Source organism: Calonectris borealis, chromosome Z (genome assembly GCF_964195595.1).
Source record: "Calonectris borealis chromosome Z, bCalBor7.hap1.2, whole genome shotgun sequence".
Classification (NCBI taxonomy): Eukaryota; Metazoa; Chordata; class Aves; order Procellariiformes; family Procellariidae; genus Calonectris; species Calonectris borealis.
In genome coordinates this window covers 48917542-48930247 of record NC_134352.1, presented here as the reverse complement: position 1 = coordinate 48930247, position 12706 = coordinate 48917542, and the positions used below count along the sequence as shown (strand labels likewise).

The window sequence follows — 12706 nt, the reverse complement described above, 5'->3', positions numbered from 1 at the left end:
TACAATATGATAGTTGTGTGCAGAGAGTTGCAGAAATACATAGCACCTCTAGATTGAAAAAGGAATGGGTTTACAAATCCATGTAACAAGACGACATGTTCCCGTGTTCCAAAACCTCAGTCTACAGCCTTGTGATGGTTAGTAATTAAGCGAAGGACTCACTAACTTAGCCTGCATTTTGCTCCACCATCCCATTGGTTATTCATACCAAATTTGTTAGATAAATCTATTTTGTTAGTGATGCTTGGGAAACTGGAACAGCTTTTCCAGGATCTCATCTTCGTTGTGATTGCTACCTAGTTTGTAATAACTACTTACTCCTCGATCAAACTAAACAAGATCATGACTGATTACAAAAAGCAAGCAGTGAACTTGTGAATTCTCTATAATTATCCTCTCTCACAATCAACTATTTTAAACATGCAATTTATGTCAAGCCTGTCATCACAGAAATATCAGATCCATAAATGCCCTAAGATGGCATTCAAAAAATCAGGGAAATACTTAATAGGGTGCGAAGGAAGCATGTCTATAACACTAGACCTTAAAACTGTTAGTGTAACTGAATGGCAGACAAGAAGGTGTGCACAAAACTATACATTTTGTTAAACACACAGGTTTAATTTTATCAGCTACTTAACATACACTGCCTATCACTATAAAATACAAATTATTCTACATTTAGACAGTGGCAAAGTAATACTCCAAATTAAAGTGGTGCTTTTCCCCCAACTCACACTGCGTGTGTAGTGCACCACATGCCAGCTCATGTTCCACTAATGTCCACTTCAGTGGTTATTTCTTTGAGGAGGAAAAAAGCAATGTGTTTTGTTTTTTTTTCTTTAAACAGCACTTCACTTGCTGCACCTTAGTTTTACAGGAAGCAGTTTGATGCTTCAAGCCAAAACAATACAGAATTCAAAATAATGGTAAAATTCATTGGTAATGGCTAACACACCAAGCCCAATAGCCTTTGCCTACAAGTAGTAGTATAAGCCTGTCTCTGAGGCAAAGTAACGCTCATTTACACAATATTCAAGATCTGAAAAGTTGGAAGTTACAGGAACTAAGGTCTGCTTCTGCAATGTTTCTCCTGTCTATCTCTGTAACCTGAAAAACAATCGTTTCTCAACAATTCAGCACATAAAACAGCCTGTGTAGGAAAGATGGCTATTTTACTTTGGGTCATCAAGTTGAGTTCATTGTAAACATGTAATAAAATGTAAGCAACACAGTACAGGCTGCTCACTGAACCAGATCATCAGAACAGCTGGGAAGACCACCACCGCCGCTGCCAAAGCGCACATCCTGTACCATGGTGTGGCAGTCTAGCCATTAGAGAACTCAGAAACAAGCGGTCTACTTTCTTTAACTCAGAAGTACTCCACATAATGAGATACTTCCTCTTTTCTAAGAAGAATTGTTAAAAGTGACATCTATAGTCCATGTATTTTAGGAATTTTGATGATAGTAGTTTTCCACTAGATTCTACACTGGTAGATATTAAAGTATTAAAAAAAAAAAAAAAAAAGATCCGTGAAATCACATTCAGTGATTATTATAAAGCTTGGACATTAACCACAACAGCTTGGTAGAACCATCTGCTTTGGTTTTAAAGTTATTCAATGATGAATTTAACTATGTGGCTGGCATGTGGTATATTATACTGTCATTACAAAGACCAAATAGTAGTAAATATAGCACTTAAATTATTAACTTAATTTACTCTTAACATTAAGGAGTCACGCTATTCTATGAGTAACTAGCAATTAAGCTTTAAAATGAAAAACATCTGATTTGGACAACAAATTAATCCTATTCTAGACTCAGATATGCTAATAACATCTATCGCAAAACATATTTAGACTAAACCAGTGCATGAATATTCGAAAACTAAAAATATAACAGGCACTCACTCACCTTTTGTAAGGTCACAGTGTACTGTTCCCATATCAGCTCTTCCATGCCTGGGGCCTGTTGCACACACAGAAACCAATTAGTAAAACACAAAGCATACAACTATCTAAATTAAAATGTGAAATACCTCATTAAAACACAGGTATAAAAATAATATGCATATTCTCATAATTTGGTAGAGTTAGTATGAAATGTATGTATTTCAATTAATGATGAATTTTCTTTTAAAAAGACAAAAAATATTCATAGGTCCGGAGTGGCAGAATCTCATCACATTTCATCGATTTAACAGCTCATTCTGATTTTTTTGAAAAGTCTCATTCAGCAAAATCATTTAATTCAGACCGCACTAGCATTATATAGCCCTGATTCAAGTAACACACAAAATACTTAAGGAAGACTTCTTTATTCCAGTATGCAATAAGATTAGCAGATGAAACTGCGGTTTTCAAAATGAACGAGCCTTCAGATGTTTTGCTTCTTGTTCACGTGGATTTAACAAAATCTTTTGTTCGCTATGAATTATGTAACTGAGTATTTAGGTTCCCCAAGAAATTAAATTTTACAGGAAAACACAGTGTATCACTATATAGCACTGGTATATCCATTTCTGTGACACTTCCCATAAACATTTTTTTCCACATTTCCAGTTAAAACTGATCCTGAACTGATCAGTTTGTCTTACATGATATAACCTGAAATCTTTCCAACATCACAGCTTAAAATATAATACAGAATAATCACCCAGCTGTGATGCATCATATAGTGCCTGCCCTGTAAAATGAGGAGAAAAATGAGCCACAATATTTGATGCACTGCAAACCTTTCAAAATGCAAAGCATCCACTGCAGAAGAAAAATCCAGGCATTGCATGAGTACGTGCATGCACATACTCAAGCCGTAGGTTTATTTGGTTTTACTGCTAAAAGCGGTCTTCTTTCTTGGGAAGCTAAGAGTTTGCTCAGAAAACTGAAGTTCAGACAGAAGCCCAGTTTTGATTTAACTGTCTTTTTAAAGGCATTAAAGGGATTACTGGCAACTAAACTCCAAAACATAGACAGAAAAGTGACAGAAGAAGAGTATGCCTGTACTTCAAAGCATCCTCTATATTTCCAGAGTAAAAGTCTTCTGGCAGTACACAACCGTTTAGCAAGCTATGGATGCTGTTTTTCTAATGCAAAGAACCCCATGATGTATCTTCCACTGGATTCTGAGCACCCTGAGAGGAACTAGGTTTAGACTTTCCATTGCACATTCACTGTACTGAAAAACAAACTTAAAATGCAAGTCCTGCTCAGAGTTCCTGAGGGAATATGCAAAACATTCAGCATTCTTACCAGGAATTTTACAACACTGAACAGTGTTAAATTCCCACTGTTCTCCCAGAAAATGAACAATGCTCTCCAGTTTCCAGAACCTTTGGGGTCTAATTAAAAAATTCATTTAAAATAGCTGGAGAGGATGGCTTATATTAAAAATAATACAAGTAAGTATTTCTAAATTCCTACTCATCGAGATCAGACAAGAATGTGTGGCATTTATAACTGTTAGTATTAAAACATATATGCCTTGGGTCAGTGAATTACTCTGCTGAAGCACATGGTGAAATTATTTTATCTGATATTCCCATTTAACCAGCTGACACGTCTAACCCGTCAACTAGCTGACACTGAACTGTCTCACTACATATATTCTCTTACACAGAGAACCTTTCATAAGCAAAAAAATTAAGCACTTTTTCTGAGCTGCTGTGATACTGTGGTAAACAGAAGTGACTAGGCTTGCTTGCCTGGCATGTATGAAAATGCGTAAACATTACCTACTACCGACCCGTCACTACACCATCACTGTCCTGCTTTTCCGCAGAATATTTTTAAGCTCTGTGGAAAACCAGGCTGTGCTAAAGAAGGGCCTCAGTGTCATTTAAATTCCAATTGACTTCACTGAAGAAAGTTTTAGAAATGAAAGACAGTATCAAATGATGGGTAAAATTTGAAGGACAAGCAGGTGGGTTCAAATTTTGTAGAAGGAGGGGAGATGGAAAATCTTTTCCATCCTTCTCACTGTTTAAAACCTCAACAACTTACACGTGTAACAAGAACATCACTTAAATTCAGTTTGCACTGTATGCAGTTCTTGCCAACACTACCTCCCAGCCTAGAATACTGAGTCGAGCTCTGCGCAGGCAAAGTAGCAAGGCAGGCAGGATGCAATCGATGAGAGCTTACTACCTGTGGGGACAAAGAGCAGCATAGTTGCCTTACTCTTCCGCCAGGTCTTTCAATACACTACTAAAGGAAGGCCTGAGAAATGACTGCTTATTCAGCACAACACCGCAGAAAAAGCCCTGAGAAAAGCACAGTAAAGATACAGGGGACAGATTTATGGGCATGAAACCGGTAAGCTTACAGGAATTTCCCTCCAGAAAACGAGGCCTCCCATGAGCAGTGGCACAAGTAAAACCTTGAGCACAACTGGAGAAACATATTGTGTAGTAAATCAAGGCATTGTAAACTAACAGGGTTAACTTTATCTTGCTCTGACAAGTAAGTCTCATGGTATCTGATCACAAAAATAAGTAATAGGAATGGAAAAGAAACTACTGCCTACAGACACTACAATTAAGGTCTTGCAAGACGTTGAGCCTATAGTACCATCTCATCTTTGCCTAGAAAAAGTTCCTCATAGTATCAGTGTCTGTCTCAGGTACTTTCTGTGTAAATTTTGGGGGTTTATTTTTGAACAGCTTGAAACTGTTACTGAACATTAAACAAAAGCTAATTAGAAAATTCACTTTCAAATTCATAAGCATTTGTTAAAGTAGTACATTTTTAGAAACTGCTCCTTGGGAAACTCTCTCCCATTTGCTGTATGCTATATTAGTGAAGGAAGTACACTATGTACTTGCAAAGCTGATTTTGTGCAACATTATTACCAAGACAACAGATCTAGTTCTGCCATACTGATAAAGCTATGCAGGCTCTGTAACACAGTTCAGAGAATTGAATGGTCACCTTGGAAGCCCATAAGGCACAAAACACATCTGTACTCCCTCAAATCTCTAAGCAATAATCTCTTTAACATTATAAAACGTACTGCTGCTTGCCATTGCCATGATGCTAACCCATAGTGGCAGATTAATGGAGAAGATTGAGAGGGAGAGAGAGACTACAAATGTTATAAATCATCGGTCGAGGACTTGATCAAAACTAAGATTGAAGTCTCCACCACAATCGCAAAATTTCTGTATTCCACATCTAATAATGTGATTTTCCTCTGAATGCATCAAGTGATGGTTTACAAAAAGCCTCCATCACCTTGCCAGTTTCTTCATACTTCATCTGTAAGGAAGCACAAAGGGATCCTGTGCAGCCTGTGCATCCCTTATAAGATTGCAATTTCACTGCAAGATTGCACACCAAAACACCGGAGAGAGAAAGGCAGGCAAAATGGTTAAGAACCCCACCTCCAGTTACTAACAGTAATTGCTTTGCAAGTCCACCCAGGTTTCACACAGAGAGCAGGCTACCTGCAGTAAACACAAATTACTATAATTAGCTAGTCTAAATTCATTAATGACTGAAGTCAGTCCATTTCTAATTAGTCGGGATTTGCTTAAATCTGCCTAATGCTCATATACCAAAATGACAGGTGCTTTCTACATAACCAAAATAGACTGCTTAACAGAATCTTTGGCAGGCAGCTAGTAAAAGTGCTAAAATGGCCTGTGTGCTACGAACAGGCAGCTGTTGCAACTCTCACTGACAGCCATCAGAGATTTATGCAATTACTTGCTACTGAGAGACCACCGAAGACAACTTCATTCAGACTGAAAGAAGAACAAAACCAGAAGACTTGCCACAACAGTTAACTGGCTATAAAAGTGACTTGGAGAGGGGAGGGATATATGAGGGGAAGGGGGGGAAGAAAAGACTTGGAGCAAGATGCAACAAAAAGCGACTCACGTGCCCTTTCAAAATGCCCAACTTTTTGATTGCATGTGACCACATTCTCTGCAGAGCTTGAGCTGTCTTCATTGTTGCAGGATATAATCTGTGAGGGGACGCTGTACATCCCCGTCTTTTCATCTGTTTCCACCACTCAACATGGTTATGTAATTCTAATACAATAGTGGCCTACATACTTGAACAAATCCTGCTGTCAGTTTCACACAGAAACACATCAAAACCACAGTAGGGAAGTCTACCAGAAGTTTAACTAACTCTCACTTTAAAAGACCCCAGGAAAAAGCAGTACTGTAATCTCAGGTTTTTTTTTAAAAATTAAGTGTCAGAAACATGATCAATATGTAGGAAGTTATTCTTCTTCCAAGCACAAATAGGTTCACCCCACCAGGAAACCTACTTGAAACTTTAAAAAAAAAAAGAAGGCTTAAGAAGCACAGTGCAGATTATCTGAAAATTCATATTCTGACTATAATATTTTATGGTAAAAATTACCACGACTCCACTACCTTGAGTAATGTGTTTTAGCAGCCTCTACCAAGTCTTAACAATTTAACTGCTGAATCCAGAAAGTCCTTATGCAGAAATAACTGTATACATGTGAGTAATCCCTTCAGCTGCACGTGTAAAATTACATATAAACACTTGCAGAACTGTGGACTTGGCTCCAGCAAGCAAAAAGGAAAAGAGAAAAATTATAATAGCCGCAAATAACAGACATGCCCTCAAACATTTAGTAAGATATTTGTAAGAATGATAAGCTAATCATACAGACAAACAGATGACCTTATTGGAAAACAGGTCAAGCTATCAGTTCCATCTATGCTGCTGTGAAATTTAAGCCTTAAATGAACTTTTCCCCTAGACTTTGTGTAAGTTTCATAGGCAGTGACAGATAGGAACACATGCCAAATTCAGTACACAGTGCTAACCAAAACCTCCATCCGTAGACTGCGTTTTTCATTAGTGGGATAATTTTAACTGCAGAAGAGTAAGAATTCAGACAGCAGTGGAAAAGGTGGAGGGTTTTTTTGGCGGGCCGTTTGGGGGGTGTGTGTGTTAGTTTTTTTCATTTAAAATCAAGACTGAATTCAACGTCCTGTGTTTCAACTGTGACCCCATTTCTGCACTAGCCAGCAGAACTAGGATGAACGCAGGCTTGCACCTCCAGCGCTGAGCTGCCAAGGGTGAACATCGTTCAGCCTGCACAGCGCGCCGACACCAGCCTCTGACTGGGGCTTCCCACTTCTGGAGAATGCGTGTGGATGTAAGTAGTTCAAGACCGTCATTAGAGTTTGGTCAAAATAGTTTAGAATCTCCATCAACATTTCTAAAGAAAAAACTCATTCCTCTGAACAGACTCACATTCACAGTTTCCAAAATCACTCCAAATAGAGAAGTATCACCAAAAAAAAGACTGTGATGACATGGATTAAAAAAATGGAGAAACATTGTCCATGAGCTGTATTTGTTATAACAGCAAGGGCTCTTCCTTGGTTTTGAACTGTCTTTTCTGTAAAGGAAAATGAGAAAGACAGATGGATTGATTCCACTAAAAATTTAAAAGGAACCTGAAAAGAAATTTAAAAAAAAATAATAAGGAAGTCTAGGAATGCTATTGCAAATTTTCTTGCATAGTCAAAACAGGAGCTGTGAAGAGACTGATGAGTTAACAGAAAGGTGAATGCTTTTGCATCTGGATATTTCATGTTGGAGGAAAACAATTTCTCCAGGATAGGAATTCCTCTATTCAATTTTTTAAAAGTGAGATGGAAAAAAAATTTTTTTTTTAAAACTAGCAAACCAGCACTGTCCCAGACACTGTCTTTTGACTTTTCCTGCATGCCTTTTTACAAAGGGTAAAGGAAATTAAAGCCTAACTTCACGCCCAGCACAAGATTACAGATACAATTACAAGCCCTTCACATTTCAGAGCTGTATGACATCTATTATCCACAGACATTTAAAACTGAAACTCTTTTTGAAAGCAAGCTCAACTCCAATGAGATACACACACCTTCGTTCTTTGTAGGAGTCTATCCAGAGAATAAAAAGTTTGTGAATCATGTGGGGAAAAATAAATTGAAAACTAAACATGATCCGTTCTATAAACTGGGACTGTGAAAAGAAAAGCAGAGCTCCCAGAAAACTCAACAGAGCAACCTCAGAATGTCACAACAAAGCCTTACAGCAGAAGGCAGCATCTCTCCACTCACCCAGGTGAAGAAAGAGCTTCCTTACCTCAGCATAGCCTCCCCAGCTGAAAAGCTAATTAGAAGTCTTACACATAGCACTGTCTGTTTTGATCTCTTCCTCTCTAGCCAGCAAAGAAAAAGGGTGTTTCCTCACACATAATCTAGGCAAGGCTGTGTAAAGTAAGCACAAAGGAAACCTGAAATGGTCTTGCTGGCTCCATTACGGAAGTGACACAAAAAAGGGGTTCTTCCTCAACCCCCTTCCCCCCCTTCATCTGCTACCATGGACTTAAGCATAAAAAACTTGAAAGCTTAGTCCAGGTTTTCCCTAAAGACAGTCTCCTATACTGAAGATGATCAAGAATTTCAAGTTTAACTGAAAGTCACCTGCCTGTAAAGGAGGGGGACAGAGGCTCTTCTAGCCAAGTGATATGAGCAGTTCCAGAGCTGCATCAAGATGTTGGCACCATACCTCATCTCAAAGACTAGGTACATTATCAGAGGATTCAGAAAATGCCCCCACATGTCACCTGCCTGCATAAAGACAATCATGACAGACAAAACTGGACGGCCCTAGATCTATAGGGATTCAAAGATGCTGATCCACTTCAGTTTCTGGAGGATCCCCAAGAGATCCCCTCAACAGGCAGCAGAGGCTGAGCGAAATGAGAAGCAATCTGTACATTAGCGTGTGGTGTGAAGGTCCACACCTCCTCTTTTTCAGCTGTAAGCCGTAGCCTACTAGCCTATTAAAGATGACTACGAAAAGATGATCATGTAACACAAGCTGCATATCCAGAGTCTGCCAAGTATTCTTAATTAAACATAGTGAAAAATGACTGAAGTGGAACAGGACCTTTATGAGGCCTTTCCCCTGCAGTAAGGAAGGACGCTCAAATCACTTTGAAGAAAGAAGGCTCTGACTGAAGTGTTTTCATGAAGTATCTGCATATCTTTGACTAGGCTCTAGGAGGATGAGACAAAGTATTTACCCATGGACCTTTTACAATACAGCCAACATATCACAAAAAAAAAAGAGGTACCTCATTTTCTACTAATAAATGCCCTAATTCAGAGAAGCATTTCCTACTTTTTGTGTAGGCTCCTGCACCTATACAGCAAACCCCAGAAAAGCAACAGATTGCCCTGAAGAAACAGATTCCCAGAATGATGAATGGCTCAGATTAAAGGAAGAGAAGTGATAAAAAGTGGTTTGCAAAAGATATCCACTAGGAGTAACATGCAATTGCTCTTCAACAAGGCAGAAACTCCTTTTTTTTTTTCCTCCTAGGGTCATGAAGGAGAAACACAGATAACGGACAACTACATGTTAAGAGATCATCAGTTCTGCTTTCACATTCGAGTAAAATCAAGATGGTTATATGATCAGGATGCAGGAAGTTAAAAAAAAAAAAGTGACATACTGTACAAGTAAGTGTACCTCTGCACTGGAATGACAACTTTTGAAGAAGAAAAAAAAAATCATGTAGAAATGAGCTGTGCAGACAATCCTTTCTTCCCCTTCCCTCCAATAGAGAATTATCAGTTAGATATAGCTTTTGCTTTCTCCCAAATTACTTGAGTAGAACAAATACCTTGCTAACAGAGCAAAGGTATTTTGCTTGTAACAAGCACATTCATCACATATTATCAGACTTTGTGCGAGAAACATTTTTTTCCAAAATGCATTTAGAAGCAATAATCTCAAGGTAAGGGTTGTCTAAAAAGGCCTATCTAAAGAAAATATAAACTGAGCATAACATTTCTAATCATTTGTTCTTCATAGATTTGATAAGTTGAATATCATTACACAGAACACAAACAGAACTGTTTTTAATGCAAAAAAAGTGATGATGTCAAAAACTTTTCTTAATCATGTTTCACTCAAAAGCTACAACTATTCACTTACTATAACTTGTAAATTCTATCTACAACAGCACTGGCAAATGCTACATAAGTACAACATGCCTATTCCAGGCATTCAAAGACCAATCTTCACTTCTTAAATTGCATGAAAACTTTTAAAACCATCAAATGAGAACTGTTTACCAGACAATAATTAAGTGGTTTTTTTGTTTTACTTCTTTCAGGAACAGCTTGAATCCAGCATGACGACAATGCCCACAGTCATTTCTTGACACTATGCGCAGCACTATTTCACTATGAATTTTGCTTCCAGTTAGCAAAACTACTCCTTCTTAAAAAATACCCAGTGCCAAAGCTGTCAGCTGCAGAGCCAAGAGCATAATTCATGCTTTTTGACTTTAAGTCAAGTAGCCTATCCACCGAAATGTGTTGTGCATGGAAGCAAACACACAGATTTCCTCAATTTCTGTCAAACAAAAGTCTCACACCAAACCAACAACTGTAATAGGAAAACAGGGGTCAACCTTCTCCCATTGTGGGAGTTTTAGCCAGCTAACAGATGGAGAAGAATTCCAGGGTGGCACAACTTGCATTCATTTCTACTTCTCATTGCACTATGACACTCCAAATGCCTTCCAGACTGCCAAGTGAACTAGAATCCAGTCCTATGCAGAACTGAGGAGATGAAGGGCAACAGCACTAGACCATTAAGAATAATAATCGACAAACACATCTAGGTCTCATTTGCATTGTAGCCCTGTTACCAACGTTCACAGCATAATGCCCCAGATTTTGTAGTGCACAAAAATTGTTTAAAAAATAATCCAAAGGAGATGGAAAAAACATACACACAAAAGATCTCCGCTGATCTGGAGCTTTGACAAGTTGTGTCCTTTTTAATTCAAAATATATCACTTAATCCAGCTCACAGCATGTCAGTGACAAACGATGCTTAAACGTAATGAAGGATATCACACAATCTGCCCATAGTAGCAGTCCCTGCACTGGCATTCTTCGAACGGTTCACAGTGATGAAATAGCATCCTCAGTTAAAAGAATTTTTGCAGGTATTTGCCCGAGCACAGGAAAAAACACATCAAAATAGAGGCATGGGATTTGAGTTTTCCAAATATTTCATCACTCTGCAATTCCAAAAAATAAAGGGAATAACAAGTAACCTGGACACTGAAAAGGAGCCAGTAAAGAATGAGGCATTAGGCATCCTTTTGCTGGATTACCGAGTAAAGCACATAATCTCTGAATAGTTTGATTTGTTTCAACTCTGTATTAAAGAAACACCTAAATAAAACTGGGGAGGCTGTACATATACGTATCTCAGTAATGCATACACTAGTCTTTCTTGGGAAAAAAAATGTCTTTTTCAGGGAAATTTTTATCTGTCCAAGCCAGTAAGATACTGCCTAGGAAAACTGTGTTTCCTATATATTTAAAGCCAAACATTTACCAATTATATTGAAGACGCTCAGAAAGCAGGACAAACACTTTGAAAGGAAGAAAGGGGAGAATCAGGATTTTCTTAAAACATTTTGAGTTCAAGTCACAATTCACCTTAGAAATAGCTAATAAAAATCCAAGGTGGGTTTTTTTTTGTCTGTTTGTTTGCTTGCTTTCTAGATACTTTCTTCTTCTCAGGCTCATTAAGGTTTCCTTGCCTCTAGAAACGAGCACCTTTGGAAGGTTCACAGAAAACCAACACTCCTTTTCATCTTTGGCAATGCAGGTTTCTCTTCCCAAACACACATCTACTTCATAGGCTGGGTAAAGTTTCACAAGATACAAACTAAACAACAACTTCCTTTAGACCATAACGATTTCCACGCTCATTCTGCTCATTTACATGCTGCCCCTTGACTCACTCCATGAATTCTGCTGTTTGGCTCTTCAAAGTAAGCTAAAACAGCTTCCTAAAGCATCAAAAAGCTGCTCACCTTTTCCCACTGGATTATTCTGTTGCCATTTCTGTGAGCTGAACTGGCTTGCCACGGAACAGCTGAATACCAGGTCATGAAGAAGAAATGTTAGAACTCTGCACCTAAGATCAACTCAGCCATCAGGTGAAGCTTCACCTTCAAGGATGCACCAGGAAAAATAGATTTTATTAAAGGGACATACTAAATATATAATCATAGAATCATTTAGGGTGGAAAAGACCCTGTAGATCATCGAGCCCAACCGTAAACCTAACATTGCCAAGTCCTCTAAACCATGTCCCTAAGCACCCCATTTACAGGTCTTTTAAACACCTCCAGGGATGGTCACTCAACCACTTCCCTGGGCAGCCTCTTCCAATGCTTGACAACCCTCTCGGAGAAGACATTTTTCCTAATATCCAATCTAAACCTCCCCTGGCGCAACTTGAGGCCATTGCCTCTTGTCCTGTCATTTGTTACTTGGGAGTAACACCCACCTCATTACAACCTCCTTTCAGGTAGTTGTAGAGAGTGATAAGGTCTCCCCTCAGCCTCTGTTTCTCCAGGCTAAACAACCCCAGTTCCCTCAGCCGCTCCTCATAAGACTTGTGCTCCAGGCCCTTCACCAGCTTTGTTGCCCTTCTCTGGACACGCTCCAGCACCTCCATGTCCTTCTTGTAGTGAGGGGCCCAAAACTGAACACAGGATTCGAGGTGCGGTCTTGCCAGTGCTGAGTACAGGGGGACCATCACTTCCCAACTCCTGTTGGCCACACTATTTCTGATAAAGCCAGGATGCTGTTGGCCATCTTGGCCACCTGGGCACACTGCTG

At 38.9% G+C, this 12706-nt stretch overlaps 1 protein-coding gene across 7 annotated transcripts in view; it reads right to left on the bottom strand.

Moving 5' to 3' along the window:
• TJP2 (tight junction protein 2) overlaps nt 1-12706 on the bottom strand; it is an 86563-nt gene that overhangs the window by 22039 nt on the left and 51818 nt on the right. For 6 of the 7 annotated variants that reach the window (XM_075137883.1, XM_075137882.1, XM_075137879.1 and 3 more), the window contains one exon: nt 1921-1974. In XM_075137883.1, the coding sequence (XP_074993984.1) occupies nt 1921-1965 (45 nt within the window). In that variant the 5' untranslated portion in view covers nt 1966-1974. Of the gene's footprint in view, nt 1-1920; nt 1975-5882; nt 6285-12706 lie in introns of those variants that run through there. The other variant, XM_075137876.1, reaches the window with a different exon arrangement.